The sequence below is a fragment of the Condylura cristata genome, unplaced genomic scaffold (genome assembly GCF_000260355.1).
Source record: "Condylura cristata isolate star-nosed mole 26May11 unplaced genomic scaffold, ConCri1.0 scaffold00029, whole genome shotgun sequence".
Lineage (NCBI taxonomy): Eukaryota > Metazoa > Chordata > Mammalia > Eulipotyphla > Talpidae > Condylura > Condylura cristata.
Window position 1 is genome coordinate 14,549,686 of NW_004567130.1, and position 16,229 is coordinate 14,565,914.

The 16,229-nt window shown below is 54.5% G+C and overlaps 1 protein-coding gene across 1 annotated transcript in view; it reads left to right on the plus strand.

Moving 5' to 3' along the window:
- The window catches only part of KSR2 (kinase suppressor of ras 2), a 339,253-nt gene that overhangs the window by 188,919 nt on the left and 134,105 nt on the right, over positions 1-16,229 (plus strand). The window contains exon 5 of the mRNA XM_012730806.1: positions 10,966-11,150. Within this exon, the coding sequence (XP_012586260.1) occupies positions 10,966-11,150 (185 nt within the window). The remainder of the gene's footprint in view (positions 1-10,965; positions 11,151-16,229) is intronic.

Consider the following 16,229-nt stretch of genomic DNA (forward strand, 5'->3'; position numbering starts at 1 on the left):
GTCCCTGCATTTGACAAGGGGGAGACCTGCCCAGGGACCAGCGAAGTCACGGCAAGCCCGGTCAGGAGCAGCCTGCTGCTTCCCAGGGATCTTACCCGCTCAGCACACAGCCGCCTGGGGGTGCCCTCTGGTGGGGTCAGCACACGCCCAGCAGGGCGGCTGTCCTGCTGGCCAGCACGGTGTTGGTGAGTCCCCCTTCCAGGCCCTTCCCTTTCTGCTTCCTGGAGGGTTCTGATTTCTGGGGCTGTTTGTAAGTCAGGTGACTCCTGGCCAGGGGAAGGGGCCAGGCCCCTACCCCCTACCCCGGATCCCCATTGCTGTGTGGGCCCATCATCACTTACTGGCCCAGCAGAAGTCAGCCCATGTCCCACTGTCTCCGGGGAGCCATAGAGAGCAGACCTCTGTGCCAATTTATCTTGGAAATTGTCTTTTCTTTGGGCAAAGGGAGGGGAAGGAGATCTAAAGGAAAACAACCAGCCCGTGTCTGTGAAGTCTCTGCCCAAAATCAGTCATCTTTTCTAATAATGAGGGCTGTCGTGAGCCCTGGTCAGTCGGAAATGATGGCCTGTGTAAATATTTGGTCTGTAACTGATTTATGGGTTGGGGAACAAAAAAATAAGATTAGTCGCTAATCACAGGGATGCAGGAACATCAGCGGGCCTGGATGCTGGCACAGCGCAGGCCTGGGAGGCAGGGTTGGGGCTGGCTGTCTGGGTGAGCTCGGGGGAAGGCAGGACTGTGCAGGGGTCTTTGCCTGCAGAGAGGCTGGGGGTTTTAGATTATTGCATGGGGCAAAGGTAGCATTATTTGTGTCTGGGTGAAGAAGTGGTTGACCATCTGGCAAGATGCTCAGTTTCAAATTCCAGGTTGGTTCTTTCTGGTTAATAAATCCGAAGTCTGTAATGCCCAGGTCTGTGCATCCGGGGGTACTTGCAGCCAGCTCTGACGGGGGTGCGTAGAGTGAAGAGAGCTAGATTTGTGGCTATACTCTATGCCTTTGTTGGATTGTGACCTGGATGCATTTACTGTTGAGAACCCCAGGTACTTTAACTGCAAAGTGGGGTTCAGTGTTGTACCTACCCCAAGTGAGGTAACACATCCTGAGTGTGGTGACTGGCCCCCAGGCTCGCAGCTGGACGCATCTTAGTGCGCGGGTCAGCAGGTGGGCTGGTAGAGGCGCTCGCCTTTCCTGCCGGTTAGCTGCCATGCAGTCACACTCCACAGCGAACACCTCCTGTTGGAAAGAAACAGAGTGTGGGGCCACCTGGCCTTTGTCCATCACGTTTCAGTAAAGTGGGTACACTGGAGGGCTGCTCCCCCCTCACTCCCATGGGGCCTGGAGACCTTGCTGGTGATGGTGCAATGGAAGCACCTGGATCTTAGTGCCTGTGTGTAGGTCACGAGCTCTCATTACTCGCCAGGACTGGGTGCCGGGATCCAACAAGAACAAGTCACATGCCAACCTGCTCTCCTGGCACTCCCAACCAGTGGGAGAGCGTGTTGTGCACCATATAGCTGGGGGAAGGTGTGCTCAAAGTCTGTGGCCAGGCCTGAAGAGGGCTGTGATTAAAGCTGCCCTGCCCTGGCAGGATGGGGGCGGGGAGGACAGGAAAGGCACCAAATAAAGCCCTGTGGCAGGATTGGCTGCTGCTGGGGTGAGCAGGTGGTAGGAAGCGGGATTCAGAGGTTACTTAGAGTGGTATATTTCAGTTTTCCAGCGTTGAGGTAAATGTAGATTCTGTTGGGGCCGAGGTTACAAAGCTGTACAACCCGAGGGTCAAATCTGACCCACTGCCTGCTTTTGTAAATAAAGTTTTATTGAAACACAGCCACTGCCCATTCATCCACATGTTGCGCACGGCTGACTTGGTGCCACACCTCAGAGCTGAAGAGCAGGCTCAGAGCGTGCGACTTGCCAAGCCACGTGGCCTTGTACAGGAAGAGTTTGCTCACCTCTGCACTGGCACGTCTGTTCTTTCTCTCACTCTCTCTCCTTCTGTCCCAGCCTGGATGTTAAGTGGCTTCTTGGTGGACAAGACTACTTGTCCACCAGATGGGAATGTATATGTAAAGAGCTATTTTTTCTTTCTTCAATATCAAGTCTTGGTAAAAAGTCTGCTTGATACTGAGAACCAGTCTTTTACTGAGAAATGTCTAACTTTTAAAATAATACAGTATATCTATTCTTAAGCTATATTACATACTTTTCAGGTACATATGTGTTTATACATATTATATATCTGATATGTATATAACATTTAGTTTCTAGGAATCTAGGAGTTTTTATATATGTTGACTAAATCTGAGATACTAGCTGACTGATAACAGCCATTAGGAAACAGAATCTATCTCAGATTTGATCTTCAATTTAGAACTTCTGGGAAAAAAATGAGACATTATTGAAATATTAAATAACAATTGACCACAGTGTTCCTTCCATGTCTGTACCTCTGCTTTCTAGCTTTTTTCATTTTAATGAGATAGAGAAAAAAAAATTCAAGCAAAAAATACTGTGTGCCATTAAAAATTATTTTATCATTATAAATACTCCTATACTTACTATTCAAATGGCAAAGAAAAGTTTCAGAGGAACAAAGTCCTCCTTACCTGCCCATCACCTTTTGTACATCTTTCTAGAAAATGTCCACGCACTCGTGAGTGTATCTCCCGAGGCCGGGCGTCGTGACCTTGTCACGGGGAGCAGCTGGCCAGCCCGGAGAGCTGTGCTCCACACGCCTCCCCTCCCGCTCCACGGCCCTGACCTCTCAGCAGGCCGCCCTCTTCGTTTGGGTGATGCCAGCAGCCTCCTGTTTGGGTCCCCCAATCCATTCGTGCCTCCCACCCTGTCGTCTTTCTAACACCACAGATTCTTTTTTTTCTTTTTTTTTTTAAGATTTATTCATATATAGAACTGGGGTACAGGCCAGAGGTGCAGAGGGTGAGAGGATTCACCAGCAACAGAGTGGGGAGCAGAACAGGTAGATTTACTGAAATATGCTGCTGAGGGGAGCAGCAGGGTCAGGAGAGGTCTGCTGCGCCATGTGGGTCACCTTTAGGATCAGGGATCGAACTCGCACTGAAGTGGCTGTGGCTTGCTTGCAGTGGTGCGTCTTAACCCATCACAGGGAGGGACCCATCACAGATTCTTACGGACAGAATCCAATTTCATCTTCCTCCTCTGAAAACCTCCCATGTGAAGACCCTGGCGCCTTACAGGGCGTGCACCATTGTGACCCTTGCTGCCTCCAGGTGGGCCTGCATGCCTTGAACTCCCACCCTCACCTTGCTTCATGGTCTGCACCCCCAGCCCCGCCTAATTCTCTGCAAGTCTGACCTCTTCTTGACTTTCAGCCCTCAGTCTAGATGCCATGTGCCCACACAGACCCTCCCAGCCCTGCCTGCCACGTGGTGTGACTTCTCCAGCCCAGTGGTTAGCCAGGAATGCCCCCCCCCCAGCCCCATCTCATCTGTTTCCTTTTCTGCCACCCAGAGAACGGCCCGGGGAGCACGGCCTTGCCTGCCACCTTCATTGCTAGAGTCCAGGCACCTTTTGTCCTAGTAGTAGTTAATGGATTTTATTTCTTGAATTAAAAGTATCTTCTAAAGGCACAATTGTGGCCACTCTGTATCCATTGTTTCTGCCTTTTCCTTCTGTCACTGAGGAAAACATGTTGGTGTTCCCCTGATTCTGATTCTTTTAAACACCCACATAGTTCTGACAAATGAGATTACCATAATTCAATTGACCAGTTTGCTATGGTGCATATTTTGGCTGTTTCAAGTCTTTGGCTAAATAAAATTGATTTTACGAGTGGGGAGGGGTGGGGACTGGGGGTCAGATTTGGAGAGAAGGGAGATACTGGTGAAGCACTGGTGAAGCCAGTGACCTACGAGCAGAACGGCACCCACCCCCGCTGCAGTGCCAGGAGCTGGATTGTTCAGAGCAATGACGTTCAAAAGGAGTTTCAGCGATGTTGAAAATGTCTCATCGTCTGTTCTGTCCAAGACAGTAGCCATGACCCACATGCGACTTAGGAGTAAATTGAGATGATGGAGACTGATGAACAGAATTAAAATTGTAGCTTAATTAAATTGATTGAAACTTTAGTACCGCACACTACTCGGCTACTGTGTAACAGCATGCGTCTGGGCAAAGGGCTGTGCACTTGCCAGTGCCTCCCTGGACAACTCAGGCCCCTAGGACCGGGCTCCAGAGAGGGACGGGCATGGGCAAGCAGGTGTCCGTTATTTCGACAAAGGCTCAGGTCTGCGCACCTGCGTAGGAGTCTGCTTTCTGGCAGTGGCACCTACGGATGGGGTCACCGTGCATGGTCTTGTGCGTGTACACACGTGCTTTCACAGTCAGCATTTTTGAGGTTCAGCCACTGGGACACGAGTCAGTGTCACCTAATACTCAGCAAAGCCCCTTTGGGTGGCAAGACTGCACTTTGTCCATCGCTAGTGGACATTGGGTTGCTTCCACCTTGTGATTGTCAGAATAGTGCAGCTTGAATGCTGGTTACTGCTGGCCTTGAGCCCCTGTGCTCACTTCTTTTCGTTTTATATCTGGGACTGGAGTTGCTGGGTTGTATTGTGATTCTCTGTTTGACTTGTTGAGGAAGCACAAAACTGTTCTGTTGCTGCCCCACTTCACAGTCCCACAGGATTCCGATTTCCCTGGTTGTCTCCAACACGTGCTTTTTTCTGAGTATTATTATTATTATTATTATTATTATTGGGGGATGTTGCTGGGCGTGAGACGGTGTGGTTTTAATTTGCAGTTCCCTAAAGATAATGCTACCTAGTATCTGACCTCTCAAGTTTATTAGTCATTTCTATATCTTCTTCAGAGACATGTTGATAAAGGTCTTTGCCCACTTTTAATTGGATTAAAATTAAATTCACTTTCTTTCACCATCACTAAAAAAAAAAAAAAGTACACCTTTGTAAGATACAGATTTCATTCAGAAGTAAAGTGCAGTTTTTGTGTATAGTTGGATGAAGTTTTACCACCCAGACAGGACAGAGGAGAATTCCAGCCCCCAGAGGGAGTTTGGTTTCCCAGCAAGTCAGTAACTTTCCTGAAGAGAAATACTCTCTGACTTCCCCCCCCATAGATTCATTTTGCTCGTTCTTGAACTTCATGTAAACGAAACTATACAATCCATGATTTTCTGTGGCCAACTTCTTTCCCCCAACATGCTGTCTTTGCAATTCAGCCATCCTATGGGATAGCAGAAGTTTCCTCTTTCTCACTGCACCTTGTTGACCAGTGGTACAAGTGCTCTGTCGTCATGTGTCCATTCTGTCATTGGCGGGCAGTGGGGTTGCTCCAGGTATCTGCGACTGGATGAATAATATGGCCATGGCCGTTCTCACAGTTTGCTTTGTGGATACATCACTTGTTTTGATGGGTACATAGACCCAGGGGTGAAACTGTTGGTTTTGGAAGTATATTCAATTTCAGTATGGTAGATACTGTCAAATAGTTTTCAGAAACTATGATGCCCAGTTTGCAGTCACATCAGCTATTATGAGAATTCTGGTTGCTGTATATCCGTGTCATCACTTGGTACCGTCAACTCTATTTTTAGCCTATCGGGTGGATATCTGCTGGAATTAAAATTTTTTGACTGTAGTCTCTTCCTCTTCCTCCTCCCCACCTCTTTCCTCCCTCGGCCTCCTTCCTTTCCTCATCTCTTTATTCCTTTTTCCACTTCTCCTTTTTTTCTCTTTATTTTCTTTTAGTATATTGATATAAAGCTGTATACAGGGATATGCTGTAAGATTATGCATTTGATGTGAAAGTTTATTTTTTAAATAAGACTAAATGCTCATCCACTGTACACCTGTCCACCCCTGGGGACTGCAGCTAGCACTGTCTTACTGGCTCAACTGTCCGCTTTTCTGTCAGGGCCCTGGTTGATCAGTGTCAAGCACGAGGCATGCTTGAGCCAGAAATGAGGGCTGTAGCCCGGGGCTGAGGACAGCATGGATTCTCATTAAACATCCCCTGGGCCTGGTTTTTCCAAACCTCCCTGTTGGCTGGACACAGGCCCTCTGGCCCACTGCTCCTTTCCCACCAACAGTGTGCTGCTTTGGTTTTGACAGGGCCTCTCTTGAAGAGTTCTTGGGGTATCGGGTCAGGTGTCCACTGCGACGGAAGTCGGTGGTTGGAGAGGGAGCCTCCGCTCATGCCGCCCCATGGGCATTTTTTCCTGTTCTGGAAAACAGTGACAGGATTCCTGTTCTGCTGCCCAGGGTGCGGTGGGGTGTGTGTGCTTGTGCCTGTCTTCCAGCCACGCTCTTGGGGGCCTTGTCGGCCCCCTGCCTGCCATTTCCTCCCAGTGGGCTGGGCCAGACGCTCCAGACACTGCTAATGAGATGCTGAGGGATTTGGCCGGAAGGCTTTGAAGTTCAAGGGGACACAACCCCATGGTCGAGGAAGTAAAGGAGCAGGTGGATCTGTTGATCTCAGATTTTTGGACGAGGAAGTGGCGCAGAGCTGACCATCAGTTTGGGACTTCTGAGCCGACCTCCTAGTGCTGTGGGCTCATGGAAGCAGGTTGGCAAGTGCACTCTGAGACAGAGACTGCTGAAGGCAGAGCTGCGGGCAGACCCACAGAGGTGGGCAGGGGCTGGCAAAGGAAATTAGGTGTCTCTGGCCCCAGGGCGCCCAGAGGTGCCTTGAGAGTGAGCTGAGAAGCTGCTGCTGCAGTGCCTCTTGTGACTTGCAGCTGGAAACAGGGCCACACTCTTTAGACGTCAGCCGAGCTGGAGAGGGCCAGGTCGTCCTGGCTTGCATGGCAGTCTGTAGACCGCCTTCTGGTCCTGCTTTGTATTCACTGCTGGGGATGTAGGACCTTCTGTGTGGAGAGGACATAGGCCCTGGGGAGACAGACATTCATCAGTGGCCATGCAGGTAAAATGCAGAGTTCTGATTGGGATGCATTCTATGAAGAACAGGCAAATTGTGCTGGGGACACGTCACCAGGAGACCTGACTAGTTTGGAGGAAGTGATGCCTAGAGGGTGAGCAAGTCGTCACCGACTCCCCAGGTCTCACTAGGCAGGGAACAGCATGTGCCAAGGCCCTGGGTGAGTGAGAACGCAGTGTCTGGTGAAGAATGATGACCAGAGTGTGACCAGACCGTGGTAGCAGCGGAACCTGGAGAGGGCAGTAAGAGTTTCATGAAGAGTTTGTGAACCAGGGGAAGAAACTGAGACATAGAAGGTTGCAGCTAGGACCCCAAGCCCTGGTCTCCTGGGCCCCAAAGTCAATGCCTAAATTACATGGTTTCAGTAGATCCCTCTCTGAGTCTCCACCACTGGAAGACAATGCTTCCTTGCTTCTCTCTATCCTCCAGTCCAGTCAGCCAGCAGGTGCCACTATAATTGGCTGCATTGTGCTAGACCTTGTGCAGGCCCTGGGGAGATAACAAGCAGGGCTGCCAGCAGGGCGCTGTGAGCGGGGACTCTGCCACACCCCGGCTTCTTAAAGCTGGTGAGCAGCGGCCTCCTGGAGAGAGTGACTTTCAGGTTGCTTGTGCGGGTCTTCCATTAACACACCGTCCTGTGTGCTCCATGCAGAATTTGCAAAGGGCTCAGTGTGGCCACAAGAGGGCGCTCGATTCCCAGTCAGCCTGGCGTGTGCTTGGGTAGCCTTGGGCAGGAAAAGCAGTGAGGTTCGTTTGGATGCAGTTTGAAACCGAACTCCCCTAGACTGATCACCTAAGCCCCTGGGGGAGGAGACAGATGTTTCAGAACTAGCTTGAGAAACTTATTCTACCCAGGGTGCTCAGGGTGGGAGACAGAGGATTAGGATGCAGTGGGGTAAGTGCCCGAATCTTCATCCAGATCTGTTACAGAATAAGCACGCAGTGAATAAGCACGCAGTGAGCACCGACTGTGTGCCAGGCTCTATGCCAGTTACCAAGGTCAGCAATGAGAACAGTAAAGGCCTGCAGTACATTTGAGGGAAAAATGAAAGGAAGGACCTTGGGAAAACTGTAAAGTGCATCCTCTCCCCTGTCGCATTTCTGCCTCTGTCCCATCTCCGTAGCAGTTTGATCTGCACCTGCCTCCTTCTCTAGCTCTGTCTTCATAGCCATATGTATCTGGATCCATATGTACTTCTTACCTAAAATCTAATATTGTGGGAGAAGGGAAGAGTAACTCAGCCCAGACCAGGAGAGATGGGAGGCTTCCTGGAGAAGATACCAGTGTAGCATCCTCAAAGACAGAGCTTAGCTGGGCAAGGAACGGGAGGCATAAGCAGAAAGTTGGAGATGAGAAGCGGTATAGTCTGTATGGCTTGAGCTCGATGAGAGGGCAGAAGAGCGGTCCAGGGGCAGATGTATGTGTGAGGAGTACATTGTGGATGCCACGTTGAAGATAAAGGGTCTCAGGCCCCATCTAGCATGTGATAGAGGAACAGGGGAAAAAATAAGAGGAGGAAATGATACGTTGATTATTGGGAGAGAAAGAGGACATCCCTGATGTGGGAGCATTTGAACTGGACCATGGCGTATGTGTAGGAGCTCACCGGGCAGAAAAGGGAGAGCGAGACTGTGGGAGCATCCTGGAAGGGGCTGTTTTACTGTTCCCCGGGAATCTGTCGGGGAGGACTACCCAGGTTCTCTTCCCTTCCTTTTCTCTCACAACATGTTTCTCATCTGTGTCTGAGAGTAGGAGGACCCCGGAGGTAGAGAGGGGTAGAGAGGCCAAGTGGGACTGCGTGTGGTGGCTCTGGTGAAAGGGCCCAAAGAGGAGAGGTGGTGGAGCAGCAGTGAAGATGCTGGGCGCAGGGAGTGGCCGCTCCCCTGCCCCGGCCTGAATGTGTTCCCGGCCACGCCCCAGGGGCCAGGCAGCCTCCTCGACACCACGGTCTGGGCTCGGGCCTGCCGGCTTTGAGCTCCCACTCCTGGGCGTCCCTTCCGGCTTCACCTCGCAACGCTCCGCAGTGGAGAGGGGGCCCAAACCCTGCCCCGCCCGTGCTGCTGAAATGGGGTGTGTGGGGAAAGCACTTCGTGCGGCCGGGGGCACGGCAGTGTTCACATCAGAGTAGCAGCAGCAGCTGTTACTAAGGCCGTGAAGCCGCCTGTTCCGGAAGTGAAAATTACAGAAGCAGCAGCCCGGTGTCCCGCCTTGTGTCGGCGACTTCAGAGCTGCAGTCCCTAGTTTCACATCAAAGCCGGAGCAGCAGTGGGCTGGGGCCTTCTGCCTGTGGTCTCTCCTCATTCGTTTCTCAGTGTGAGGATTCCTGTTGGAGACTGCGGAACTTCATCTTCTAGTTATCTGTTTGCACGGAAGATGAGCTGAAGAAAATTAATAATCCGCAGAGAATCTTGAACCCTGTGACAGTCTTACTTCGGCTTTGGCCTGTGGGTAATTACTGCGCCCCCCGACTCCCGCTCCCACCGTCTAGCCCACCCTGCTCCCAGGCAGGACCGGAGACGAGGGTGGGCTGACGTTGGACCTCGTCCTTTGCCCCCCTGCGTGAATTCAGAGTTGACCGACCACAGGCTATGACCCGAGGTGGCCCAGGAGGAGCACCTGTGTCCCCTCCAGTGTGCCATTTGGGGTCAGGCAACAATAGTGAAGACACTGGCAGGCACAGGATGCCTAGAGGATTGCATTTACCTCTTGGGTCTTGGGGAATCCCTTGCAGCAAGGCCAACCTTACTAGACGTTTCCACTTTGTCTTAGCCTCAGCTTCCCTCTTCTAAAGGAAATATCAGATAGATGTCTGTGATTAGTAACAATAACAGCATTTATATTTTGTCTTTAAGTAACTCCTCGGGGTTATTTCATTTAATCCTCACTACTACTCTAGGAACAAAGGCCTCAGGGAAAACAGAGCTGAGGGTCGCAGACGTCTGCAGACTCACCAAAGGCAGTGAAGCCAGTGTCTGAACCTGCAGAGTCTGGGTCCACGCTGTGCCGCTCACCACCAGGCACCAAGGCCCATCCCTCCGGCCCTCCCCACCTACCAGCATTGCTGCTGTGGGGGAAATGAGGGAAAGGCGGGGTGCTAGAGACCCTTCTCTGTGTAACTCCCCCACGTCCCCTGCAGCCACCCCGAGGCCTCCCATGCAGTCCAGCCTGTGGTTTGGGGGGAGTACCCTTTCTGATGCACCCTGAAGGCAGCCGCCCCTGGGGCTTCTGGGAGAGACGCGGTGGCCCTGCAGAGGGGTCCAGTATCCCGAGTCCTGACAAGGAGATCAGCTCACCCGAAACAGGGCTGGGGTCCTGCTTAAGACTCATTCTCTCTCCTTGCGTCACTTGAAAACCATCAGGTTTAACTTCTGCAGAAATGGGCTCGATGCTTTTAAGGGTAGAAGGTAGCACATACGGGGAATAAAAAACCATGGGGGTGTCCCTGGGACTGGTCTTTGTCCAGAGGCCAAGGGCAGCCTGGCCACGGTCAGGGACTCGGGGTGCAGGCAGAGTGGGGCTGAGGAGCTGGAGCCCGGAGCCTAGCTAGACCTGCTCTCGAGCACTTCATCAGGGCCCCAAGCAAAACCTAATTGCTCATCTGTTTGCTTGTGTCCCAGGGTAGAATAAGCTTTTCACTGGGGCGGTTAAACTCCCTTTGCCAAGCCCCCGTCTCACTACAAATCAGTGCCAGAAAGCTGTGGAACCTAAATTTCTCTGTGTAGATCTTAGGAGCTTCCTGGAAGAACAACACACTGTCTTTCTGGAAGGCTTCCTGGAGGAGGACTCCAGAGTGGAGTCATTGAAGACAGACAGGATTAAGCAGGCACAGGGGGAGGGTTTCGGGGAGGACAGCAGTGTAAGCACAGGCTGGGAGGAGTGGAGGGCAGATCATGGGCTGAGCTCGTGGGCGGGGGTGGGCTGGGGAGGGGGTGTGGGTCCTGGGTGTCACCTCAGGTGCTTGCTTGGGTGCCCCCTCTCTGTGTGCAACGGGTCCATCCCCCTCTCCTCTCTTCTGTCTCCCTTTCAGAGCCAAGAAGAAGAGCAAACCCTTGAACCTCAAGATCCACAGCAGCGTGGGCAGCTGCGAGAACATCCCTGCACAGCAGCGCTCCCCGCTGCTGTGTGAGCGCTCCCTGCGCTCCTTCTTCGTGGGCCACGCGCCCTTCCTGCCCTCCACCCCACCGGTCCACACTGAGGCTAACTTCTCTGCAAGTAAGCGGCCCCCACCTGGCTCCCTCGCGGATCGGATGGGCGGGTGGGCGGGGGAGGGCAGGGTGCGCCGTGCCTGGCCCCTTGCCTCTGCCTGGTACCCCAGGCCCCGTCTGTGGAGCGAGAGGCCTCTGAGGCTTTTCTCCTCCAAGCCCTGCTGTGTGCTGGGTGTGCCTGGGTGTGTCAGGAGGTGAGGGAGCCGCTGCCGCTGGAGGAGCCGGGCCTGTCCGCTTTCTGAGCTGCCGGTCAGGGGTGGTCTTGGCTGCTGTGGACAGGCATCTGCGGCTAAGTCTGTTACTGCCCCACCCGCCCAGCGCAGGTCAGCACGCACAACCTTTACATTTCAGAGATGTATTTGGGTTCAAACTGGGCTGAGCGTGGCCTGGGGTGGTTTACATTCTGCTCCTGCGAATTTCTGCCAGAGACAGAGTGGTTATTACTCGCAGTGGGGATGCAACTTTCTAGTGATCCAGGGCTGAGCTCCGAGGAAGTGTTTAATCTTCTCTGCCCAGGTGCTTGCTGTGTGCACGGCACTGCGCGGTCGGTCGGTCGGGGAGGGCCCCGGCAAGTAGGGCCCGCTGGCCAGCCGAGAAAGAACTTCAATGGTCTAGGGCTTGGGCTCAGGGGAGCAGGGGCCCCAGGGCCTGGGGGAGGCCTGCTCCCTCCCCCCACCCCCCCAGTCTGCGCTGTGAAGGCCAGGAACTGCCTGTGGCTCAGATCCGCTCCTCACCAGCGCTGTCACACTGGTTCCCAGCAGAGGGCAGTATGGCGGAGTCGTGCCGTTGTGTAGGTGAGGAGACAGCACCTGGAGTGTCAGAGGACTTACCCACAGTCTCTGTGGTCGGGCAGTTGAGCCAGGATTTCAAGCTGGTTCTTTCTAACGCCAGGGCAATCAAACTTAACCATCACACATGATTTGATAACTGAAACCTGTCAGGTATCCAGCAGGCGGCTGTCTCTAGACGTGGGGTTCTGTTCTTTACCTTTCCATGAGAACGAAAGACCCTGTTTAGGGAGGCCCTGAGCCTTTAAGAACGTGATGAGAGCTGCGAGTCCCCTCCCTGGATGCGACACATGCCGTGTCTGGCTGTGTGTCCAGGGCCAAGCCCGCTGGGTTTGCAGCTCTGCTGTAGCCCAGCTGGTGGTTGGCGGGCAGGAAGGTGGTCTGTTTACAGACCCCAGTGTGTATGGGGCATCGCTGCAGGGATCAGCAGAGGGTCTGGAGCTGGAAGAGAGTCCTGCAGACGTCAGCCAGGAGGCATTCCAGAGCCTGGCTTGTCTCAGCGCCTGGGGCCATGGCTCTGAATTGAGCAGACTGAAATAACACTCATGACCAGAAGCCCAATTTATTAATTTGTCAAGGGCGATCACTGTCAGAGAGACCAGACATGCTCCGTGACAGCATGCCTGCGTGGCTGTAAGGGCGACATGGTGGCCTGGGCGAGGGAGGGGTGGGAGCACGGCCAGTGTGGCCTGGCAGCGGGTGAGGTGGGGGTCCGGGTGCCGGAGGCAGCGGCCTGGACGCGATTCCCACTTCTTTTGAGTGGGCTGCCTGACTTTGAGACGCTCAGAGCCCCTCAGCCTCAGTTCCCTCACCTGTGAAGTGGGAACGCAGCAGGCCACCTGGTAGAAGGTGTGTGGATCTGGCCTGCGGCCTGTGCCTGGCAGCGTCATCCCAGTGTCTCAGCTCCTTTCCCTGCGGTACTTCCGTCCTCTGGCTCCATGATTACTGTGGGCTGCAGCTCTCCCCGGACCCCGTCCCACAGCCCTGAGAGTGCCTGGAACATGCTCTGGTGTGGCGCTGTGCAGCTGCTCCGTGGCATCCGTCTGTGGGCACCTCTGTCTTGGGGGCCACTGTCAGCGGGGTGGCCTCACTTTCGGGCAGAGGACATCTCCCGGCTGACTTGAGCCCCGCAGACATGAGTGTTTAGACCAGCTCTCTTCTGCCGAGGAGTTCTACGGCTCTCACCAGGGCTCGCAGCTCTTCACGCCTGCCCGGGGCTCTCTGCAAGGAGAGGCTTCTCCACTTGCCAGTGATCGGGAGCAAAGTCCTTAATTAAAATCAGCTCCCGCACTAAGAAGCCTTAGAAGCACGGTTGTCCTTTGGACAATCTTGCTCTGAGGCTGCCCTTGGATCTCGCTGAAGAAAAAAGTGTCACGTGTCATTCATGGGCGGATTAGCATGTGACCCAAGTATGAGCCGGAATCCCATGGCCCAGTCTCCCCGGAGCTGATCTAAGAGTAACAGACGGCCGCAGCCGTGGACAGGCTCCCCTTGGGCGTGACTCGCTCTGCGTGGGAATCTTGGGCCTCTGTGCCCTGTCCCTCCTGGCACTTTAGCTCGTTGTCACAGACTCACACAGTCCCCGAGATGGGCATAATCAAGGAAACTGAAGTGCAGAAAGGGGAGAGTCTCACCATGCTGTAGGTTTGAATTCAGATCCGACTCTGGCCTGCACGTCAGCTCTTTGCAGGTGGGACCTCACGAGGGGCCATCCCCTCAGGGGGACCCTGTGGCTTACCCAGTGAGCTTCCTGTGGGCAAGTCTCTTGACACTTACAGTGCTATTTCTGGACCGCCGGGCAGCCAGGAGAGGCTGTCGGGACAGGCCGCGTCAGGGCCGCAGTCGCTGCCGGCTCCAGCCGTGACTGTGCTGGGAATGAGGCGACGCTCTGGCGAGAGCCTGCGGACAGCACTGGACAGACAGGGCCGTGGGAGGCCAAGCCGCGGGGTGCCCACTACCAGGACGCTTGAGAAGAGATTTCACCCCCGGACGCCTGTCCCGCCTCACTGGCCTCGGGGCGATGAGCAGGGCGAAGAGGGTGCCCCGGGACCTCCAGCTTATTGGGGAGCCTCTCTCTCAGGTCATCTGGCCCTCGGGGCCCCTAGCCGCATTCAGCCGCGGACACAGCGTGAGATACCACACTGTGCCGCTCCTGGAAGGCGCCGACGCGGCTCTGCCGAGCAGCGGTCACGCCCGTCTGTGCTGACTTCAGTCCCCGCTGCCCTCAGGGCCGTGTAGCCCGGGGCGCCGGCTAGGTGTCTGCTACCCGTGACCGGTTTAGGTCCAAGGATTTTGTGTCTGTGGCTCCTTGAGGCCGCAGTCCATGTAAAGAGACCTCTTGAGAATAAAAAAATGCTCCTGGGACAGGAGTAGCTACTCTCCCCGCGCGAGTGGCGGGTGGAGGTGATTCCCGCCTGGCGCGGCTGGGCGGCGGCCCCGTCCCTGGCACGCCTCGCAGCCCCTGCGTCCAGGCAGGGTGTGGCCGGACAGGTGAGGAGAGCGGCGGAGCGCTGGGGCCTGGCCCCGGTGCCGGGAGCTCCTGGGCCGGTGCCGAGCGCCGTGTGCGGGAGCGACCGGGGCGATGGTGTGGCGGGGGCCACGTGCCCTGTGCCCCGTCTTCACGGACCGTCCTCACGGAAGCTGGCCGCTGCTCGTCAGAGGGGCTCGAGGCGGTGCCTTTGCCCTCTGGTGCCTGCACCCGGGCGGGGGCTGCGTGTGGGGCAGCCGCCCCAGGGGCCACAGCCGCACAGTGAAGCACGCGTGAGCCTCCCTCCATGTGCTGCTGATACTTAGGGCCTGTCTCGGCTCGTCGCCCACCTGTGGGCACCGGGAAACCTACAGTTTTGCAACCCATTCATCTTGGGTGGAAGAAGAGAATTGACAGGGTAGTTTTGCCCTCTGCAGGAGCAGCTACCGACGGGGACAAGTGACTGATGAGCCCCTGTCTCCCCTGTCTGGGTCCCAAATGACACCAGCTAGAGTTTTGTATGAGGCTCCGGCCGCACGAAACAGCACTCTTCTCGGGGTGTTCTGGAAGCGGCAGGCCCCCGTACCCACCACTTCTCCTCACGGCCGTTCCCCTGGCAGCGCCATCCTTTGTCCTGGAGAAACAGCCCCGGGAGCTGACCCTCGCCGAGGGCGGGGGTGCGCCGTGAGGCTGAGTCAGGAGCCTGATTTGTTGAGGGAGGCAGCAGGTAGCAATAAAGACTGATGAAGCTGAACCGCACGCTCCCAAGAAACCAGCCACTGGAAGGGCTATAAAGAGACGCGGGATGGGGGTGATTATATAATGGGGTTTAATGAGGCTTGAGCCCAAGGTTCATTAACCGCCCCGGAAGAGAGGGAGGAGGGGTGCGCGTCTTGACAGAAGTTTGCTGCCTGAACCGCACTCCTGTCTCAGAATTGGGGAGATTGTGGGACAAGTGGGTCTCACTAGACTCAGTGGTGGTGATTCCAGGGGGGAAGCTGATGTCCCCTTGGGGTGACCCAAATACTTTAACCTCCTCCGCCCCCTGCCAAGAATGACCAGGAAAAACAGCCACTGTCCCCACCCCCTGCAGAGCAGACACGGGAGGCCCACGTGGCCTGTCATCTTTGCCACGGTTTGGAAGCGCAGGTCCCGCCAGGGCCCTGGCACGCGCGGCCCATCTGCGCCGGCCCAGGTGCTCGGCAGGTGCTGACATGTGTGTGCTGGGAACGGGGACACGAATGAGAGGTGCAGAGTGGAAAGCACCAGATCCTCATACTGTCTTTCTCCAGTCAGGCTTTGTGTTAAGTTCTTGCAGTGCGTAGTTCTTTCAGGGGTCATTCCCACAATTCAAGTCAGGCTTTACCTGGGCCTCTCATGTGTCCTGGACCGGCAGCATCAGCATCACCCAAAAGTGTGTCAACAACGCGAATTTTCGCTCTCCACCTCCCAGGCCTGCTGATCGAAGGGCCTGGCCCCCTGAGTCTTCACCAGCCCTCCAGGGGGCTCTGTGTACATCTGAGCATCACTTGGGATCGGACCTTTTCTTCCCCCTTAGTAAAGGTTTTTATTTTGAAATCATTTCACACGAGAGAAAAGCTGCAAGAACAATACTGAGGACTCCTGTAACCCTTTCCTTAGATTCATCCGTTTTTAGCATTTCCCTGCTCTTTCATTTCCCTTCCTGCCCTTTTCCCTGTGAACTCCAAGACTAGATTGTTTACTCTTATATAACCACACATTGATCAGATTTGGCAAACTTGGCAAACTTGGCGTTGACTCAAGACTTTCATCTAAAGGTATTTTTATAATTGTAGCAATTGTCTTGAAA